The sequence below is a fragment of the Furipterus horrens genome, unplaced genomic scaffold (genome assembly GCF_987537825.1).
Source record: "Furipterus horrens unplaced genomic scaffold, mFurHor1.1.pri manual_scaffold_6, whole genome shotgun sequence".
In the NCBI taxonomy this organism is placed as follows: domain Eukaryota; kingdom Metazoa; phylum Chordata; class Mammalia; order Chiroptera; family Furipteridae; genus Furipterus; species Furipterus horrens.
Window position 1 is genome coordinate 87,831,572 of NW_028327176.1, and position 22,246 is coordinate 87,853,817.

Genomic DNA, 22,246 nt, shown 5'->3' on the forward strand with positions numbered 1-22,246 from the left:
CTATATCATACCCATAACTCGCACAGTAACAGCAAGTGTTCAGTGTACCAAGTTGGTTAAAGGGTAGGTTGGGTAAGAAAATGTTCACTGTACATCAGGCTCAAAGTACTGTAATAACTGCTGGTTATCGTGAACACCCCAAAGTTAAAGATTTTAATTTATCAAAATATAAATCACGATTAGTAAAATTTGTAAGTGGGAAAATTTTCCTGCTATGGAGTTCTTATTTACCAACAGGAAAAGCATCCAGAAGTTTGAAGGAAAGGGAACTCATTTTCATGTTGTTGGCTCTGTGCTCTTCCATTTCTCCCACTAGACTCTAAACTCCCTGCATGTCTGTTGCCTTCATAACTGCATCACAGAACATGACACTCAACAAATGGTTGGTAAACTTGCTGAATATGTTCACACATCCTGAAATACTGGATCAGTATTTCAGCTAGCCTATAAATACATTTTCTAGGGCTGATAAAACATAATGTTAGAAGGTTTGATGCATGGTCTGTTATCTGCTAATGCTTTCCATCTCTTTTTTTGTTACACTGTATGCATGTTTCCTGATACTGGTTAATTAAATTTATAATCAGGGTCCTACTTACACTCACATTACTACTGTATTAATGCTAATAATATTCTGTAAACTATTCGTTAATTTTTAATTTACTGATTTTAGAGGAAAAAGGGGGAAGAGAGAGGGAAACATTGATTCATTTTTCCACCTATTCATGCATTCATTGGCTGACCCCTGTATGTGCCCTGCAACCTTGGCATATCAGCAAGATGCTCTAACCAACTAAGCTACCTGGCCAGGACTAAACTATTCTATCTTGATTAAAGTCATTAGTGCCCATTAAAAAATGAAAATGGGTTGAATGTCCTATTGAATTGGAATTTCACATTCCCACAATGTGGCAGCTAATACTTCCAGTTTCTAACGCTTCTATTGAGAACATAAAAGTTCTCCTGGAACTAACAAATATTTCCCATCCAACACAATTATATAATCTGAGAACTGAGCAGCACCCTGGAGATTATTTCCTGTCCAAAATCTCTCCCAATTAAGGGATCTCATCGAAAACTACTCATCTTTCAGGGGCAGGGAGGGATGTTTATCCCACATTAGAGGGCTGTACCCATAGTAGGCTCTTAATACACATTTACTTAATTGAAATGAACAAGTCTAAAATGTGCCTATTTTATTAATTCTCTTGTTTTTCCTAGGTGTTAGCTGTAATATCCAATGAATCTGTAATTAAAGATTTGCATGAATCTTCTGCTCATTAACCAATGTTCAAAAAGAAATTCAGTAGAACAACAACAAAGAGGATTTTTTTTAAATTCAGTAGAGGAAACCCGATGATCAGTCAAATCTATTAACATTACTGCTACTAATGTTAAGTAAATAATATTAAGTAAATAATAAACCTTTAACAGAAAAATGGAAAATGAAATCTTCTTTAGTTTGCTTATGATCAATAAAGGGTTTCCAATTTATCCAAAATGCTCACATGTCGCCCTGGATTATCTGGATACACCAAGGTTGTAGGTTCAATCTCTGACCAGGGCATATACAAGAATCAACCAATGAATGCATAAACAAGTGGAACAATAGATTGATGTTTCTCTCTACCCTTTCTCTCTCTCTCTCTCTCAAATCAATAAATTTTTTAAAAATTAAAGAATTTTAAAAATGCTCACATATTCTCAATTTCCAGTATTTTTTTAAACAAAGTCTTATGCCATTCATACAACTAAATTATATACTTTTACTTATAATTGGGGTGCTCACAGACTTAACCATAGTACTGTAGTGAGACATGTTATTATGCTAATTAGTTCTCCATCCAGTTAATACCCTGTGATCCCATATGATATGATAATGAAGAGAACAAAGCCTCTGGAGCAGTAAATACCAGCAATAATTCTACTTACTCAAGTATGTATTCCAAAACAGTACATAATTTACAGCATGGCCCCGCTTAGTACACCTATTATAATGCATGTTTGGGGGATTTTTACAACATATGCTAGGACACAGAGTATACATTATCAAATCCATTTCCTTCTGTTTTGCTGAAAGGGAACATTCATGATCTCACAACAGCACAATTAGTGTTTCATTAATTTTTTTCAGGCTATAATTTAAATTCCCACTTCCTCCTAAATATCTCTGGATTGACACTCCTGCCAATTCATCCATCTGTCTCTTTCATCACAGCTTCTTTTCATAACTAACGGGTCAAGTTGCTTTCCCCTCATTTCAACCTGGTGCACTGTATCCACCATAGCCCACTGTTGAATGCCAAACTATAACATATTCCATTTCACTGTCCTTCATTGTTTCCAGTTTACCTGCCATTTCACTACCATGTACATGGAAAGAATGCATTCCCATAATCATCTTATAAATTTCTAAAGCGCTATTCTTTGTGGATTTGCGAAACATGTTCTTTCTCTGAATTCCCTTTATCACCACAGAAACAGCTTTGAGAGGCTGAGATTCTTTTCTTTTTCCAAGTACTCTATGCAAAAAAAGAAACTGACTCGAAACATTTCTATTTTGCTAGCAAATTTAACCCCATGGGCCTTGACATAGAAATTGAGGAATGTCAGTGCAAAGATCTTAAATACCACTTTTGGCCTTCCAAATTAAAATGAAAATTTTTCAATCCTCAAAGATTATCTTATCAAATATCCTTGTTCTCAGGTTATATACTAAAAGGACTACCCAGCGCATATAAAATAAACTGGCTTTGGCTTTTGCACAACGCCCTAAATCTTACTAAACCCCACCACCCCGCCCCCGCCCAGGTCTAACAGACACACATAAATCCCTCGGCAAACCCCAAACCTGCCAATGAAATGGACTATTTCTCTGCCACAAAGGGGCGGACTGCGCCATGTGCACGGCGGCCACTGTACACATGTGCTGGACTGACAAGTGCGGAACTGCCCTTCCTAGATCCCAAGCGGGAGGCCTGGACCGAGAACCACTCTTCCTCAGGCACTGCCTTCTCCCCGCGGCCCCTCTCCCCGATGACAGGCGGCCGGCTCTGAAGTGCCCCGTCCGCAGGTTGGCGACCCCTCCGCCCGGCCCTTGCCGAGTGGCCATGCTCAGACCCACTTCCCCTCCACCCACCATCCTTTTGCTTCCTCCCTCTTCTTCGCCTCAGGAAAATTCCGTTGTAACTTCATTTGGGCCGACCTGAACAGTTCTGCCCGGAGCCCAGGCATACAGTACCCCGACGGCCGCGCCCCCGCGCCTCGGCCCCAGGCGGCGGCCGACCCAGGAGACCCCCGGCCCGGCGCCTCACCTCTTCCTCGCTCTCGCTGCGGAAGCACAGGCACGCGGCCCGCTTCTTGTAGCCGTCGCCGTCATAGGTGCGAGTCTGGTTCGACTTAAGCTTCATCATCTTCCGGGCCCGGGTGGGGGTGCGATGCGGGTCGCTGGAGTAGAGAGTGGGGAGCCCGCTCCGGACGGCCGCGCGTGCTCCTGCGCGCGTCCCCGGCTCGGCCAAGAGAAGCAGAGAGGAATCGCTTCTTCGCTACACGTCTCCGCCGCTAGCCCGCCGCGGTCTCCTCATTCCCCCTGTCCCAGGCCCCGCTCCGCCACCGCCTTCACGGCTGCTGTCCCTGCTGCCACCACGGCCGCCACCCCTTGCGCTGTCACCACCCCCGACGACAACCGCGCCGCCATCTTGGGCGCGCTGCGTCAGCGGCGTAAGGCCACGCCGGCCTCCTAGATGACCACGCGCTCGGAGCGCGGGCTGTGTTCGAGAATCGCGCCCTCCCAGTCCGCGCGGTGTAAACGAGCGTCTGGAATGAGTAGGGCGCGCCACTGGAGGCGGTCTGTACACCAGGAGCGTAGGGGTGAGGTTGGTGGGCTGCCTGCTGAGAGAGCCTGGGGAAAGAAGCATGCTGGAGCAGGGCCGCCCAGCCAAGGCACAGCACGGGTGGAGCCTTGGCTGTTTAGACTTGTGGCTCTGCGAAGAGAGTTCACGCCCCGAGTCTGAGGCCAAAGGTCACCCAAGGTCAGGCCGCCAGGGCCTTGACCCTGCCGGTCCGTCTGGGAGGGGTTGAGGGGCAAAGTCTGAGGGTGTTGGGGAGTGGGATGAAATTAAACGCAACCAGAGTGCATCCCGAGATGCCTGGGATTAGGTACTTAACCGAAAACGGCGGTGGCTGTAGGGGTATGTTGGGAGGGCGGGCACGTTTCACTGACATCCAGAAGCTCTGGAAGTATTATGGGCTGGGGCACGTAGAACAAATGTTTATTCTGGGATCCTTTATGTGTGCAATGAAGCAAATGCTTCCTTTCAAGGTAAATAGGAAGGCCGGAAAGGAAGATACGTGTGTGTATGTGCACACATAATGCAAATCATAAGGCATCATCGTTTCTGGCAATGAATGGAGTATATTGTGGATGTCAAACATTCTCCAGGGAAAGATATACAGTCAGACACTCTCGAGCTGGAGTTAAAATCTGTGCATGCTATCAGCAACCCAGACCTCCGATGCCCTAAACATGTTGAAAATCCAGTGTAGGATTTGTCTGTGAGTTGCTTATTACTCTTTTTGAATTTGCTTGTATTTTGCATGGTCAGAAAAGATCCGGATTTGAAACCAAACAAGCCTAGGTTGGAATCTGAATTATATCATTTACTTTCCTCTGTAAAATACAGATAATAAATTTACTTGGTGCCTGGTACATAGTAAGCACTCAGTATATTGCAACTAATACTATTGACATTTAACACAACTCTTGCCGCATAACGTGGAATTTCAGTTAATTTTGGTCAGTCCTCATAACAGTTCCCCAAATCTTGGTCATTTTGGTTGTCTTTTTAGCTTTTCCTCTGCCATCATGTCTCTAAAACGTAATTTTTATTTTTTTTCCTCTGAAGGGAAAAAATCCCACAAAAATTCTGATTGTAGAAATACTATAAAATGCACATTGTCAAAAATGTAAAAAATACACACCCCTCACTCTTATTAGGGATTTCTGGACCCAGGGGTAGGTAGGACAACGATCATGTCCAGCTTGAAGCAGCTAGAGGAGCATAAGACGTTCACCCATTGTCCTTTATAAGATTATAAAGAGTCTTAAGTCTGAGAGGGGAGAATTGTTACAAAGCGGGGGTCCCCCCCAAAATAAAAGAATTTTAAAAATCTGAAAAATACAGAGGGCCTAAAATACTAAATTATGGATATCTTTGAGCACCTTCTGTAGAAATCTGTGTCCTACATTTTTTCTGGTCTTTCCCACATGCTGTTATTTTAAATCACCATTTCTAATAGCCACCTAATAGTCCATCATAGGGATATACCATCAATTATTTTGCCCTTTCCCATTGTTAGAAGGTTAGGTCATACCCTCTGTTTCTTTAGAAAAGCAATGAACATCCCTGTACATAAATCCTGTCCATATCTCAGGTCGTACCTCAAGATAAATTCTCAGGGGCAGATCCAGGCGGGTAGGAACATATTTAAGACTCTTGCCACCAGTTGCCACAGCCTTTGCAGAAAAGCTGTAATACTACGATCACACACCAGCAGCTAGACAGCTACACTGTACTATCTACCACTTTGTTGAGGTTCAGAGCAGAAATGCAAACGGTATTGCAGGTTTCAGTACACAAGGGCAAAGATGATAAGTTAGATTGTAAAGTCCCTGAGGGCAGTGTTGTGTCATTTACCTTCGTATCTTTATATCCCAGCACAAGGCCTTGTCCAAAGTAAGCGCTCAGTAAATGTTGATTGAATAGATGAATGGAGGTCTTTTTTTAAGTATACTTTTTATTGATTATGCTTTTACAGTTGTCCCAATCTTTTCCCCCTTAGCTCCTCTCTGCCTAGTACGCACTTCCCTACAGCAATTCACCCACTTAGTTGACATCCATGGGTTGTGCATGGAAGTTCTTTGGCTTCACCCTTTCCTATACTATTTTTTTATTTTTATTTTTTAAAAAGTAAAATTTTTATTCACTCTCCAGGAAAGGAGAGGGGCATGGTGTGGAGAGATACACCAGCCTCCTATACTATTCTTAACATCCCCCTGTCTATTTTGTACCTACCAATTATGCTTCTTGATCCCTGCACTGTTTTTCCCCTTTCTCCTCCTTCCCCCTCCTAGCTGATAACCCTCCAAACGATCCTCATATCTATGATTCTGTTCCTGTTCTAGTTATTTGCTTAGTTTTTGTTTTTGTTTTTTAGATTCAGTTGTTGATAGTTGTAGGTTTGTTGTCATTTTAATGTTCATAGTTTGGCTCTTTTTCTTTTTCTTAAATAAGCCCTTTTAACATTTCATGTAATAATGACTCAGTGATGATGAATTCCTTTAGCTTTACCTTGTCTGGGAAGCTTTTGATCTTCCTTTTGATTCTAAATGATAGCTTTGGTGGATAGAGTAATCTTGGTTGTAGGTCTGTGCTTTTCATCACTTTGAATATTTCTCACCAATCCCTTCTAGCCTGCAAAGTTTCTTTTGAGAAATTAGCTGACAGTCTTATGGGACCTCCTCTGTCAGTAACTAACTGCTTTTCTCTTGCTGCTTTTAAGATTCTCTTTTTATCTTAATTTTTGGTATTTTAATCATGACATGTCTTACGTGGGCCTCTTTGGGTTCATCTTGTGTGGGACTCTGCACTTCCAAGACTTGCATATCTTTTCCTTCACCAAGTTAGGGAAAAATTCTGTCATTATTTTTTCAGATAGGTTTTTAATTTCTTGCTCTTTCTCTTCTCCTTCTGGCACCCCCATGATACAAAAATTGGTACGATTGAAGTTGCCTCAGAGGCTTCTTACACTAGCCTCATTTGGGGGCGGGGGGGGAATTCTTTTTCCTTCTTGCTGTTTTGATTGTTTTTTGCTTACTTATATTCCAAATCACTGTTTTGATTCTTGGCTTCATGTATTCTACTGCTGATTCCCTGTAAATTGTTTTTTATTTCAATTATTGTATCTTACATTTCTGACTGCTTCCATTTTATGCTCTTGAACTTCTCTCTGAGTTCATCTGCTCTTCCCCTAAGTTCATTGAGCATCCTTATAACCAGCGTTTTGAATTACATCTAGTAGATTGATTGTCTCCATTTTGTTCAGTTCTTTTTCTGGAGTTTTATCTTATTCTTTGATTTGGGCCATGTTTCTTTGTCTCCTCGTTTTGGAAGCCTCCCTGTAGGTTCGTTGTTTGTTTGTTTGTTTGTTTGCTTGTTTGTTTCTTTCCTTCTTTCCTTCCTTCCTTCCTTCCTTCCTTCCTTCCTTCCTTCCTTCCTTCCTTCCTTCCTTTCTTTCTTGTGTATGAGGCAGAGCTGCTATGACTCTCTGGCTTTGTGGAGTGACCTAATGTAGTAGGTGTCCTGTAGGATCCCCTATCACCCAAACTGGGTACTCCAGGTACACCCACCATGTGGCCTGTGTACACCCTTCTCTTGTAGTTGAAACTTGATTGCTGTTGGCAGGTCAATGGGAAGCATTTACACAGGCTAATCAACTGCAAGGAGTGGCTGTGACTTCTGACCACCAACCTCCAACCATTATAGAGAATCAGCTATGCAGGAGCCCACTCCACAAAGCAGAATTTACTTCAGTTGGGCTCTGGTGCCCATTGAGTCCACTCCTTGAGTGTTGCTCATGGAGGTGTTGGGTGGTGGTCCTCTGAAATGGTCTGTAGCTGTCCAGTGGATGTGCAGGCCCTCGAGCTTTCCAGGAGTTGCAGACCATGATCAGCCACCACCTATGTTCTGTCCAGGGCCACCTGACATAAGCAGTTTCTGTCTTCCACAACCTCACTCCCCACTGTTTTTTACACCCAGAAGTTGTGGGGACTTATCTTCCTGGCACTGGAACCCTGGGCTGGGGAGTTCTGGGACCCCACACTCCTAAGATATCCCTCCTGATTTTTATTTGCCACACATGGGTTTTGGGCCATCTCATTCTGTGTCTTCATCCCTCCTACCACTCTCGAGGTAGTTTCTTCTTTAATTCTGTAGTTGTAGTACTTCCATTCAGTTTGATTTCTGGCAGTTCTGTATAACAGTGGTTCTATAGTTAGTTGTAGTTTTGATGTGTGAGATGAGCCATGTTTACCTAGGCCGCCATCTTCTCTTTCTCTCAAGTCACAGAACCTATTGACAACTTTAAGGAAGGATTTACTGTAGTGATACTGGCAACTCAGATATGATAAAGAGAAGCCATAAAATGCTACCTTTAACTAAAAAGGTATATATATGTACTGCATGGGAAAAAACATAGTATATATAGTGTTTGGTATGCACAGTTTCAGGCATCCACTGGAGATCTTGAAGCTTATACCCCATGAATAAGGGGGATTCCTGTACTTTTACCATATTATTCCAGTTAAATACTTCTCTAAAAGTTCTATAAGAAAATACAGTATGTAAAATGGCTATTTCCTTATGACCAGAGTAAATAGTAAGGTATCTCTTCAATTACCTAAGCCAGAAACATGGAAGTCATAGATCTATCTCTTACTTTCCATCTGTTGATAACTATTGCTTCTGCCCTCTTGACATCAGCCCAGCCCCTTCCCTCCTTGCCTTCTGCCATTATTTCAGTAGGATTCTTCCTCTTGCCTCTTCTTGGCTTCCATCCAGACCTCCCTTCAGTCCCATCCACCCACAGTAGCAAGAAGAATACTTCCCAAATGCAGAACTAAGTCACAGCCTTGATTAAAACCCTACAGATGCTTTTTAGTTCTTTGAAGTTAAAATCCAAATTCTACCAGGAGATACAAGACTTTGCAGGAGCTAGCCCCTATTAACCTTACCCTATAGTCTAGTCATTCTGTATTACCTACAGTTTCTTGAACCTCTAGACAACCTTCCATATCTTGAACATGCTTCACTGCTATCTGGAGGCTCTTCTTCCAAGGACTTCACACACTCAATTGTCCATCCCCACCAACCCAAAGAGAGGTCAAATTACATTTATCCTTCAAAACTTAGATTAAGAGTCACTTCCTGGAATCCCTCCCTAACTGCCTTCATGCCTCCTATTGGCCTGGGTTTGTCTTGCTTTATCATGTTATCTGTCACGTAGTATTGTCATTGTATTGCTGATTTCATATTTCAGACTTCTTGAAGGCAAGGTCTGTGTCTCACTTATCCTTGCTTAATTCACTCAGCATTTATCACAGGACCTAACAGAACACATCTCAAAAAAAAAGTTTGTTAATAAAAGAACAGCTATTGCCCTTCCAGAACCTGATCTTAGGTATAAAGCTCAATCACTTGCCCAGTATGAAATGAGACTTACTTGTCTATAGGAACGACCCCATATGGCGCACTAATATCTGTCTTCTAAGTGAAGATCATAGAACATTCTCCTTGTCCCACATTTCAGAGATCATCTATAGTAACTTTTTAGGGTGATCCTGGGTAATGTGACATAAAATAAAGAAAACTGGTTTTCGTAGGTTCTTTAATTTGCTCCCTTAACATTCTTCTCACTCCTTCTACCTCCCCAGCACTACCTTGTCCATCCGTCAAGTTCCCCAGGAGCACCTTATGTTTCTGGTCTTTCCTTCTGAATTAGCTACCTATTTCTGCACAACAAATCTCCCCAAAACTTAGTGGCTTAAAAACATAAATTACTTATTATTTCTCATGGTTTCTATGGGTTATGGATCCTAGAGTGGTGTGGCTGAGCAGTTTTAGTTTGGTGTCTTTCATAAGATTTCAGTCAGGTGTTGGCTGGGGCTGCAGTCATCTGAAGGCTTGACTAGAGCTGGGGGATCCAATTCCAAGGGGCTCCCTCATGCAGCTGGGAGTTGGAAAGAAGCTCAGTACCCTTTCATGTGGACTTCTCCATGGAGATACTTGAGCATCCTCATTACATGGTGGCTGGATGCCTCCCAGAGCAACTGATACAAGATTCCAAGACTGAACTGCAATGCCTTTTATGACCTAGCCTTAGAAATCACCCTTCATCAGTTCCACAGCTTTCTACTTATAACATACATCAACATGAATCAATGTGGGAGGAGGGTACACAAAGACATGAATACCAGAAGGCAGGGATCATTGGGAGCCATATTAGAAGCTGTGGACCATACCTCTAATAAGTTACCATTTGCAATATCATAAAAAAAAAAATCAAAATCTAGGGATATACATAAACGTTGTGTAAGATCTGTATACCAAAAACTAAAAAATATTGCTGAGAGAAATTAAAGAAGACCTAAATAAATGGAGAGCGATATCATGAGATTAGGAAATTCAATATTGAAAATAATCCATTTCCATTAAATTGATATATGGATTCAACACAATTTTTATAAAAGTATCATCAGATTATTAGAAGACATAGGTATAATGATTGTAATGTATATGGAAATGAAAGGATATAACATAGCTTTAAAAAATGGACAACTGGGTGGGGACTGAATAAATTTTTTTAAAAAAAGAAGAAACATTGATATGTGAGAGAAACATCGATCTATTGCCTCTTGCATGCCCCCAGCTGGGGACCTGACCAGCAACCCAGGCATGTGCCTTGAACAAGAATTAAACTAGCAACCTTTTGGCTTGCAGATTGATGCTCAGCCCACTAAGCCATACCAGCCAGGGCCACAAAAAAGTTGCACAAGAATATTTATGGCACCCTTACTCATAATAGTCCCAAACTTGAAGAAGCCCAAATATCAATAGAAAAATGGATAAGTACCAGTTTATTTGGGGGAATAAATGGAATACTATTCAATAGTAAAATAAAACAAAGTAATGATACATACAGCAATACAGATAAAAGTGAAAGAAGTTAGTCATAAAAAGTAAAAATTGTAGCCCTGACTGTTGTGGCTCAGTGTGTTGGGCATTGTCCTGTGAACTGAAAGTTTGCAAGGTTGGATTCCCCGTCAGGGTACATGCTTGGGTTGCAGACCAGGTCCCCAGTTGGGGGCGTACAAGAGGCAACCGATGATGTTTCTCTGCCCCTTTCTCCCTCCCTTTCCCTCCCTCTAAAAACAGGTAAATAAAATATTTTTTAAAAATCAAACATAAATAAATTCATTATAGCATATCTAAATACAAATCGAAGTGATCTGTGGTGGCAGAAATCTGATAGTGGTTGTAGAAGGGTTGGAGAAGGAATTGGCTGGAAAAGGGCAGGAAAAAACATTCTGGGGAAAAGAAAATGTTTTTGTCCTCTTGTTTTGGGCAGTAGTTATACAGAAGTATGCAATTATCAAAACTTACTGAGCTGAGTAAGATCTGTGCATTTTATTGTATGGTTATTACAGTTTAATTAAAAATCAATCACTTTTAATATCCCAGCAGAAAACAATTAGAAAACAAAATTAAAATTAAACAATTGCATTTAAAATACCACATGAATGTTTAGTAATAAAGCTAATAAAAGACTGCACTAAAATTATAAATCATTGTTGAGAGATATTGAAGATCTAAATAAATGGAGAACTGGGCCAGGTTAATGGATTGAAAGACTGGGTAATGTTAAGAAGTCAAATCTCCCCAAATTGATCTATACTTAAAGCCAACCCTATCAAAATCATAGCAACCTTTTATTTTCTTACAGAGTGACAACCTGATTCCAAAATTTACATAGAAATATAAAACACTGAAACAAATTGTGAAAAACAATAGCCAAAACAATCTTGAAAAAGAAAAAAGCTTGAGGGCTTACCTAACTTTAACATTCTAAAGCCACAGTTTGTGGCTTTTAGACTGTGATTTTGATCTTAGGATAGACATGAAATTATAGAAAACAGAGACCAGGAATCAACCCACATTTCTACAATCTACATTTTTGACATCAGTGTCAAAGCAAATCAATGAGAAAAGGAAAATATTTAAACAAATAGTGATGGAACAACTGGATATTCTGATTCATATGAAAAATAATTAACTTTGACCCATACCTTATATTATATACAAAAATTAATTTGAGATGAATCATAAACCTAAATGTAAAAGTAAAAACCATAAAATATTTGAAAGAAATTATAGGAGAACGTTTTCTGGACCTTGGAGATTTCTTAGCAGGATCCAAAAAGCAGTAACAATAAAAGAAAAATATGGGAGAAAAGATGGAGGTATAGGTAGACACTCTGTGTCTCCCTCCACAACTAAGAAGAACTACAACTACTTAAAAACTGGAGACAACCAGAAGTTCTGGAAAACTGAGCTGCATGGAAGTCCAACAAAGATATAAAGAAGAAATACTCATCCAGACAGGTAAGAGGGAAGAGCTGGGGTGGAGAGGAAGCAGTGTGGCGGCAGCAGTGGTGGCAGCAGTGGCAGGTCACCAGAAAGCACAGTCACATGTTTCAAAAGGTAGGGAGGGACACCTGGGGAGCACTCCCAGCAGCAGACCAGACCACGCAGCTCAAGGTTCCAGCACGGGGGAAAATAAAGCCTCATTGCTTCCGACTGTGAACCAGTGGGGGTTGGGGCGGAAGAAGAAACTGCCAGTCTCTCAGCAGAGTCCACTTGTTTAGAGGGGCCCCCACAGTCCTAGAACATCTGCAGATCCACCCACTCTGGGGATGATGACCAGAACAACAGCTAGAGGGGTGCCAGTCCCATATCGGAAGTGGGAGAAGTGCCTGGAAAAGGGGTGAATGCTGAGCAAGTAGCATGGTTTCCATTCAGACCCCTTACCCACATACAGCAGCACAAAATAGTGAAATGGGTTGCCCTGTACTGACAAATACCTAAGGCTCCGCCCTTTACAACATCACGGATGTGACAGCTCTTGTAGGGGACCACCCTGCGTGGTTTTGGGAATTGTAGCCTGGCCAAAAGCTAGGCCCCCTGGGAGGCCTATAAGTCTTGACGAGAAGGCTGGAGATGGGCATGACCAAAAAGCCCATTCAGGGGGTCCCTGTGGGAATTGGATTTAAAGAATGCATATTCTGCTTTGAAGCTTGCTCTGTTTTTCTCATCTCCTAAGTTAGCTATAGACCCTGTGTGACATCAAATACCCGGAAGGTGTATAAAGCTTTGCACCTGATGTACACATAGTGCCAGGATGTCTAATAGACTGTGACCCAGAATGCTCACTGTGTTCCTTATATAGTTATTGGTAATCAGTGATTGTTAACAGTAATCCAAGTATTAGAAATTGATTCATGATTTGTGTATTGTGACTCTGTATGCCCTGGATACCCTCCTCAATAAAAGGAGCTTGGAAGCCATAATTGGGGCTCTTCTCCACTAGAGAGATCAGCCACCTTTCCTCTTCCCAGCAAAATACCGTGTTTGGGTTACTTATTGTCTCTCACCTGCGATCCTGAGACCACTGCTGGACAGTGATTTTCCACTGAACCGAGGGCGTTTGGGGCAACCCGTCTCATCTGGTGCCCGAACAGGGACCCTCAGAAGAAAGTGATGCCTGTATTGGCTGCAGGGCTACAAGCAGCGATCACGGACAGCCACATCAGAACGACTGGGAATTTTGGCGCCTCGTCATCCCATGGTAAGGGGCAGTGGCACCAGGCTCTTTCTGGTCAAGCTGCTGATGTGACTAAGATAAAGGAGGGAGGATCTTTTTCTTTCTGTTGCCGTGTTCCGCGGAGGGGGTTTTGGTTTCAGTTTTGTCTCCTCTTGCTCACTAAGGACCACTTGGCTTCTCTCATTCTCTAAATCGCCACAAAACTGTGGGCACGGGCCGAGCAATTAAAAGCTGAGAGGGTGCTTGTCGCTGAAAGTCTCCTGTGACAGAGACCGGGTTACAGCACTAGGCTCCTGCCAGCTGCAAGACAAAGTCTGCACAACAACAGAAACATGGTAACAAACACCCACTGCCCAATCCCTGTGATGTCTCCCACCAGATAGGATTTTAAAGGAATGAGAGAAGCACCAAACTAGAGACAGGGTTTTCTATGAGGGCTCTGGCAATGATCAAGCTCTGAAGATAAGTGGCCTGAATACTTGGGTGTCCCTACGTGAGTTGGGACCTAGCAGAGGTGTCTGGGGTCAATCCCCGAGACGCGCAGGGGCCTCAGAGGGAACTCCACTCATTGTAATACAATTCTTGGTTCATCCGGGGACGGTTGCTCAGCACTCCAAGCCCTGTCAGTTGTTTTAGATGACCAGGAGAGAAACCAAGGCACATAAGAGAGGTTGGGATGACCAAGGGGTGACACCCTTGGGAGCCCTGATCATAAGCAGCACATTTCAACCTGCTACTCTCACTAACCACTAGTTTAGACACAGAGACAGTTGGTCCTTTTGAAAAGGGAGAACCGAAGCAAAACCAAACCAAAAAGACAAAACCCATAGCTTATGAAAGAATGGGGTCGGGGTTATCTGAAGAACAGGAACTTTACTTTCAGCTGTTTCAACAGCTTATTAGGGGAACTCGGTGTCAAATTAAAGAAAGGCATTTAATCAGTTTGTTACAAACTATCAAGGAATACTGCCCCTGGTTTCCCAATAAAGGCACATTGGACTTACAAACCTAGGAAAAGGTTGGAGAAAAATTGAAATAGTTACAGGAGAATGGGACTCCTACCAGGTCCCAGAACTTACTAACTTGGAGCGCAGTAAGAATGGCTCTAGTTCCCATTCATATTCAAAAGCCTCCAGCACAGGAGGAGTTTGATTCAGAGTGGGAGTCCCCCTATCAAAAAGAAGAGGCAGAAGATAGTAAAACTAAAAATAGACACAGCTTGTCTTCAGAAGACAATTTGCTGAGGGACCTCCTTCACACTCCACTGCTCCCTTCAGTGCCATTATGCGCTTCAGTACAACCGGTTGATCAAGTTTTCTCCAATACTACCACTTCTATACAACATTGCCTTAGGCAGGCAGCCAAGGCAGGAATCCTAGAGGCTTTATCTGCTTTTCCCATTGCCAGCAACCACACCATGAACCAGTGCCTTTTGAAGTATATAAAGACTTAAAGCAAAGTATTAGAGACAACGGCCTTCATTCACCATACACAATGGGACTGTTAACCGCTGTGACAGAAGGATATCGGGTGGCCCCTTGTGATTGGCAGGCTTTAGCAAGAACTGTCCTCACACCTGCACAATTCACTGTTTGGCATTCTGAGTACTCCAACAGATGCCGACGACAGGCAGCAGAGAATAATAGAACTGGGAACCCCATAGATCTTGACATACTCCTGGGAATAAACCGATGTGAAACTGCTGACCAACAGGCAGCATTAAATCCTAAAACATTTATGCAATGCTCCCAGGTGGCTCTCAAGGCGCTATGTGCCTTGCCTGAGGCAAAAGCAAGAAGCCAAAGCTCCTTTGTTAACATAAGTCAAGGAGCCACTGAGCCTTATTTAGATTTTATTGACAGGCTACAAGAGGCTATTTAAAAACAAATAGAGTCCTGAGGTGGCAGAGACCTTATTACTCCCATTGGCCTTTGAAAATGCTGATGAAGATTGCAAAACAGTCTTGTGCCCTCTTAAGCAAAACTTCCAAAACATCAACCAGTTCATCCAGTCTTATCAAAATGTCAGCACTGAAAGTCATAGGGCATCTATATTTGCCACAGCTATTACCAACACCACTGCTAAAATCCAATAGGTCAAGCCATAGTTGAGTGAGTCCATCATACCTTTAAGAATCTTCTTAAAAAACAAAAAAAAGGGGAGTATGGAATCCTCCCCAAAGAATCTAACTAATCTAGCAATATATACTTATAATTTTAAAAATTGTGATGACTCTTACTACAATTGAAAGGCATTTTTGCCATCATGGGTCAGAAGATAGGAACCATGCCCTTTGGTGCTATACCGAGACCCCCAGGGAGCACAGGATCGGGAAGCCCCAGTTGATCTGCTAACCTGGGGGTGGGGATAAGCCTGTGTTTCTACCTCCTCAGGACCTTTGTGGCTCCCAGCAAAAAGAGTGAAGCCATATTATCGACAGCTCACGCTGGTGGATCACCCAGTTGGAGTGGATCAGGTGACTTGAGGACCTGACTGACCAGCTATCATAGATGGCGCTAAATGAGCACTGATGCCGGAACCCAATTTGTCGCCATCACCAGAGAGAGCGAGCAAGGGAAATGGGGGGAAATTCAATTCCTCAGAGATCTAGGAAAATAACCTGGGGAGATCTAAAAGCCCTTAATGAGAAGGCTGGGGAAATATTGAGAAATGCTGGGGCACAAGACACCCCTGAAAATCACTTTTTAGCATACTTATCTGTGGTATCCTCCAATTCTGTAAGAACCTTTACCATCTTATTAATACTGAGTTGTCTTGGAGGTTTGGGCCTATTTGCTAAACCAGAATATAGATATATTGGAGCCACATACTTGATCCACCAATTTTCAAGCTCCATATGTGGTCAAACTCTGAGCCTCCTCTGTCCAAAAATGGTACCAAATGGACTGGGGGTGCCTGGCTTCCACCTAATGGACCCTTAGAGAAGAATTGGCATTGGCTACCTGTGCCTGCCAATACTATGTATGTGTCTGAGCATTTACCTACTTGCTTCTCTACTTTACCGGATACCTTGTGTCTACCCTTAATAAACAAGTTTTATGCTCATGCTATTAATAAAAGAGGAAGTAAAACCAACATGTCTATGGTTGGAACTATAGGACTTCATAAGGAATATCAGGATTCCTCTAACACTTCCCTTTGCATGCCAGCTGATGGCCCCTCAAGAACCGTTAAGTGGTCTCTCTGCCAGAACAAGGAGGCCTCGATTGCCCAAATCCCTGGCACCCCTTTTAGACTAGAAAACTGGGGTGCTCATTGGGAAATCGAGGACAACACTAGTCACGGACTCACCATACGATGTCTATTTCAAGGTAGTGTGGTCTGGGGTTGGCACCGGGTCCCCAGTGATTTGCATTGTGTCTCAAAATCATAGTAGTCCTTGGCATGTAAATACGTGGAAAATGGGACTTCCTTTTGCAGACCGACTCATTGGATTGCTTACTGACAATGAAGATCCTACGACAGGTAGGGGCAATTATTATATTTGGCTCTTAAATAGAGCCTGGGTTACTGTCTGCACCTCCCATCCCTACCTATTTCTAGCTGTCTCTGGAATTCCTCAACTTAGTTATAATGCTTCCCATAATGTATATAATCTTCATGTTACTGCTAGCTCTATATATGCCAGCTATCTTACGAAACTCAATTTAACAACTGTCTTTATGGTGTGAAGGCAGTAAGAAATCTGGCTGCCCATAAATGTCACCAGAGAATGACAGGAACCTTGAGGTCTTGCCTCATTTAATCAGGCCCTAGCCGAAATTGGGGTTAAACGTTTCATACGCACTCTTATTGCTTATATTATCTCTGCTATTGTTGTTCTTGCCACAGCAGCCACTGCTGCAATGATCCTCACAGTCTGTCCAGACGGCTCATACTGTAGAAGTCTTGCTTACTAATACCACCCAAGAGATGATTCAACAAACTCTCATCAACCAGAAATTTTAGCTCGACTCTCCACTACTGAATCTGCTGTCCTCTGGCTAGGGGACTGGCAGGATGCCCTAGTCATTAGACAACAGCTAACCTGCAATCCCAGAATCTCGAGACTGTGTGTCACCCAGTTAAGTGGAACTCTAGTCAACACACTTGGGCTGACGTACAACATCATTTGCAAGGAGCCTTCTCCACCAATTTGAGAGGTCAAATTGATTGGCTACAGTTTGAGCTTCATCAACAACTTAAGCAGCTAACGGAACAAAAGGTGTTCCAAACCCTTTAGTGATAATCCCCAGTGGCTCGATCCTAAAAATTGGTTTCAAGGATTAAATTTATACATTTGGATAATAAGAGCCAGATGTTTATTGATTATTATTATAATTTGTGTCCTTTGCTGCCTTTATAAATTATTCTCTTGTGATTGTATATGGGAAAAGCAAGTAGCAAGCTTTGTAGGATTCTCTATCATTAGCTTTCTAAATAACAAAAAGGGGGAGATGTAGGGGACTGCCCTGCATGGTTTTGGGAATTGTAGCCTGGCTGTAAGCTAGGCCCCCCTGGGAGGCCTATAAGTCTTGACCAGAAGACCAGTAAGGCTGGAGACGGGCATGATCCGAAAGCCCATTCAAGGGGTCCCCGTGGGAATTAGATTTAAAGAATGCATATTCTGCTTTGAAGCTTGCCCTGTTTTTCTCATCTCTTAAGTTAGCTATAGACCCTGTGTGACATCAAATACCCGGAAGGTGTATGTATAAAGCTTTGCACCTGATGTACACATAGTGCCAGGATGCCTAATAGACTGTGACCCAGAATGCTCATTGTGTTCCTTACATAGTTATTGATAATCAGTTATTGTTAACAGTAATCCAAGTATTAGAAATTGATTGATGATTTGTGTATTGTGACTCTGTATGCCCTGGATACCCTCCTCAATAAAAGGAGCTTGGAAGCCATAATTGGGGCTCTTCTCCACTAGAGAGATCAGCCACTTTTCCTCTTCCCAATGAAATACCGTGTTTGGGTTACTTATTATCTCTCATCTGTGATCCTGAGACCACAGCTGGACGGTGAGTTTCCACTGAGCTAAGGGCGTTGGGGGCAACCTGCTTCAAGCTCTACCTAAGACACAGAGGCAAACAAACTCAGGAGCCTGTCCAGATGAAGAGACAGAGAAGTATGGCCCAAAAGAGGGAATGGATCAAGGTGATGAGGCGATAGCCAACCTAACAGACGAGGAAATAGTCCAGCTAACAGATGCAGAGTTTAAAAAACTGGTGATAAAGATGCTCACAGTCTTGACAGATATGCTTAAGTATGGCAAATGCATAAGGGAAGAAGTGAAGGCTATCTTAAATGAAATGAAGAAAAATCCACACAAAAACAATGGTGAAGGGAAGGAAACCGAGGTTCAAATAAATGATTTGGAACATAAGGAAGTAAAAAACAGTCATCCTGTACGGAATGAGGAAACAAGAATTGAAAAAAATGAGGAGAGGCTTAGAATCTCTGGGACAACTTTAAATGTGCCAACATCTGAATCACAGAGGTGCCAGAAGGAGAAGGGGAAAAGCAAGAAATTGAAAGCTTATGTGAAAAAATAATGAAGGAAAACTTTGCAAATTTGGTGAAGGAAATAAGACATACAGGTCCAGGAAGCACAGAGAGTCCCAAACAAGCTAGCCTCAAAGAGGACCACACCAAAACACATCATAATTAAAATGCCAAAGGTTAAAATTAAGGAGAGAATCTTAAAAGCAGCAAGAGAAAAGCAGAGCGTTACCTACAAAGGGTTTCTATAAGACTGTGAGCTGATTTCTCAAAAGAAACTTTGCAGGCAAGAAGTATTCAATGTGATGAAAAGCAAGGACCTACAACCTAGATTACTCTACCCAGCAAAGCTATCATTTAGAATGGAAGGGCAGATAAAGTGCTTCCCAGACAAGGGAAAGCTAAAGGAGTTCATCATCACCAAGCTATTATTATATAAAATGTCAAAAGGACTTAAGAAAAAGAAGATCAAAACTATGAGCATTAAAATGAAAACAAACTCACAACTATAAACAACAGAATCTAAAAAAACAAAACAAAATCAAACTAAGGAAACCAGAATAGGAACAGAATCATAGGTTTGGGGATCATTTGGAGGGTTATCAGCTGGGAAGGGGAAGGGGGAGAAATGGGGAAATGGTGCAGGGATTAAGAAACATAATTGGTTGGTACAAACTAGACAGGGGGAAGTTAAGAATAATATAGGAAAGGGTGAAGCCAAAGAACTTATATATATGACCCATGGACATGAACTTAGGGGTGTAGGATTGCTGGAGGGAAGTGGGGTACTGGGCAGAGGTGAGCAAAGGGAAAAGAAATTGGGACTACAGTAACAACATATTCAATAAAATAAACTTAAAATTTTTTTTTTATAAAAAAGGACTGAGTTAAGATTTGTATATTTCAATGTCAATTTTATCCAAAATGCCTTTATAAAAAAATCAAAATTAATAAACAAACTGTAGTATAGCTACACAATAGACTACTATGCAGCAAATAAAGGGAACTACTGATACAAGCAACAATGTAGGAAAATCTCAAAATATTATGCTGAATAAAAAAAGTCAGACATAGAGATCATACTGTATGGTTCCACTGAACTGATAACCTGGAAAAGGAAAAATTATAGATACCAAGAACAGTGATTACCAGGGTATTATTGACCACAAAGGGCATCATGGGAACTTCTTCTTTTTTTTATTTTTATTTTTTATTTTGGTTTTTCAGTTACAGTTGTCCCCTTTTCCCCTAATTTCTCTCCCCCACCCATCCCACCCCCTCTCCCGCAATCATATCTCTCCCCGTTGTCCATGTCCATGAGTCTTTTATGCAGGTTCTTTGACTAAACCCTTCCCTTACTTATCCCCCTTCTCTCCCACTCCCCTCCCCCCTATTGACTGCTATTCTGCTCTTTGTTCTATTTAGTTCCTTTGTTTGTGTTGTTCTTTAGTTTCCTGTATTAGGTGATATCATATGGTATTTTTCTTTCTTTGCCTGGCTTATTTCACTAAGCATAATTCTCTCTAGTTCCATCCATGTTGTTGCAAATGGCAGGAGTTCCTTCTTTCTTTCTGCTACATAGTATTCCATTGTGTAAATGTACCACAGTTTTTTGATCCACTCATCTACAGATGGGCACTTAGGTTGTTTCCAGCACTTAGCTATTGTAAACAGTGCTGCAGTGAACATAGGGGTGCATAAGTTCTTTTGAATTGGTGTTTCAAGATTCTTCGGGTATAATCCTAGTAGTGGAGTCGCTGGTTCAAAAGGCAGTTCCATTTTTAATCTTTTGAGGTAATTCCATACTGTTCTCCATAGTGGCTGCACCAGTCTGCATTCCCACCAACAGTGCAGTAGGGTTCCCGTTTCTCCACATCCTCGCCAGCACTTGTTGCTTGTTGATTTGTTGATGATGGCCATTCTTACTGGTGTAAAATGGTATCTCATTGTGGTTTTTATTTGCATCTCCCTGATGGCTAATGATGTTGAGCATTTTTTCATGTGTCTATGGACCTTCTGTATGTCCTCTTCGGAGAAGTGTTTGTTCAGGTCCTTTGCCCATTTTTTAATTGGGTTGTTTGTTTTCTTGATGTTGAGTCGTATCAGCTCTTTATATATTTTGGAAATCAATCCCCTGTCTGTGATGTCATTGGCAAATATGTTTTCCCATATGGTTGGTTTCCTTTTCATCTTGCTGATGTTTTCTTTTGCTGAGCAGAAACTCTATTTAGTTTGATGTAATCCCATTTATTTTTTCCTTTATTTCTCTTGCTTTAGGAGATGTATCCGTGAAGAGATTGTTACGTGAGATATCTGATATTTTCTTGCCTATGTTTTCCTCTAGGAGTTTTATGGTGTCACGGCTTACATTTAAGTCTTTGATCCATCTTGAGTTTATTCTCGTGTGTGGTGTAAGTTGGTGGGGAACTTCTTATGGTGATGAAAAAGTTCTATAGCTTCGTTGTGGTGGAGGTTACACAACTAGATATATCTGTTTATCAAAACTCAGAACTGTATTCCTAAAATGGATGAATTTTGTGCATATAAATTGTACCTCAATTAATCTGACTTTTTTTTTTCTCACCTGACCAAAACATGCCTATTGATTTTAGAGAGAAGGGAAGGGAGGGAGGGAGAAAGGGAGAGAAACATCAATGTGAGATAGAAACATCAATTGGTCGCTGCTCATATACACCCTGACCAGGACCAAACCCTCAACCTAGGTATGTGCTCTCACCAGGAATTGAACCTGGGATCTTTTGGACTATGGCACAATGCTCCGACCAACTGAGCCACACCAGCCAGGGCAATAAACCTGGCTTAAAAAAAAATAATCAAGTTAGGAGCAAGAGGGGAGCGGGTGTAGGTATCGACGTAACAAGAACAGTAGAACGTTGATGGCCTTTAAAGCTTGGTGGTGGGTATATGGTGATTTATTATACTCTTATGTTTAGTCTACATTAGTTTGAAATTTTCCATAATAAAGTTTTTTCAAGAATTTTTAATGAAAAGGAAAATCTCTGCATGATGGAAACAAAGATGTCAGTCAGTTGACTGTTCGTCTCCTAGATACTCTTTTTGCATATTAATGAATTGATGCCCCTGAAGTCTCAAACTGACCTCCTGCTCTTCATGCACTTAAATAAACTAGACCTATTTATTTGACATTTCTTGCTGGTACTTTTTAGAATTTTTTAATGTCATTTGATTTGTAGCTTCTGTAAATTTTGCTGTTTTGAGGTCTCCTTATTCCTTCAGCTTGGGTAACCTCTCCCATTTAATATTTACTTATTTTTAAGGA

General features: G+C 41.8%; 1 protein-coding gene across 1 annotated transcript in view; it reads right to left on the bottom strand.

The window, feature by feature from the left end:
* NUDT3 (nudix hydrolase 3) overlaps positions 1-3,729 on the bottom strand; it is a 111,505-nt gene extending 107,776 nt beyond the window's left edge. Inside the window, exon 1 of the mRNA XM_090282236.1 lies at positions 3,315-3,729. Coding sequence (XP_090138362.1) covers positions 3,315-3,413 — 99 coding nt within the window. The 5' untranslated portion in view covers positions 3,414-3,729. The remainder of the gene's footprint in view (positions 1-3,314) is intronic.
* Between the last annotated feature and the right edge of the window lie 18,517 nt (positions 3,730-22,246).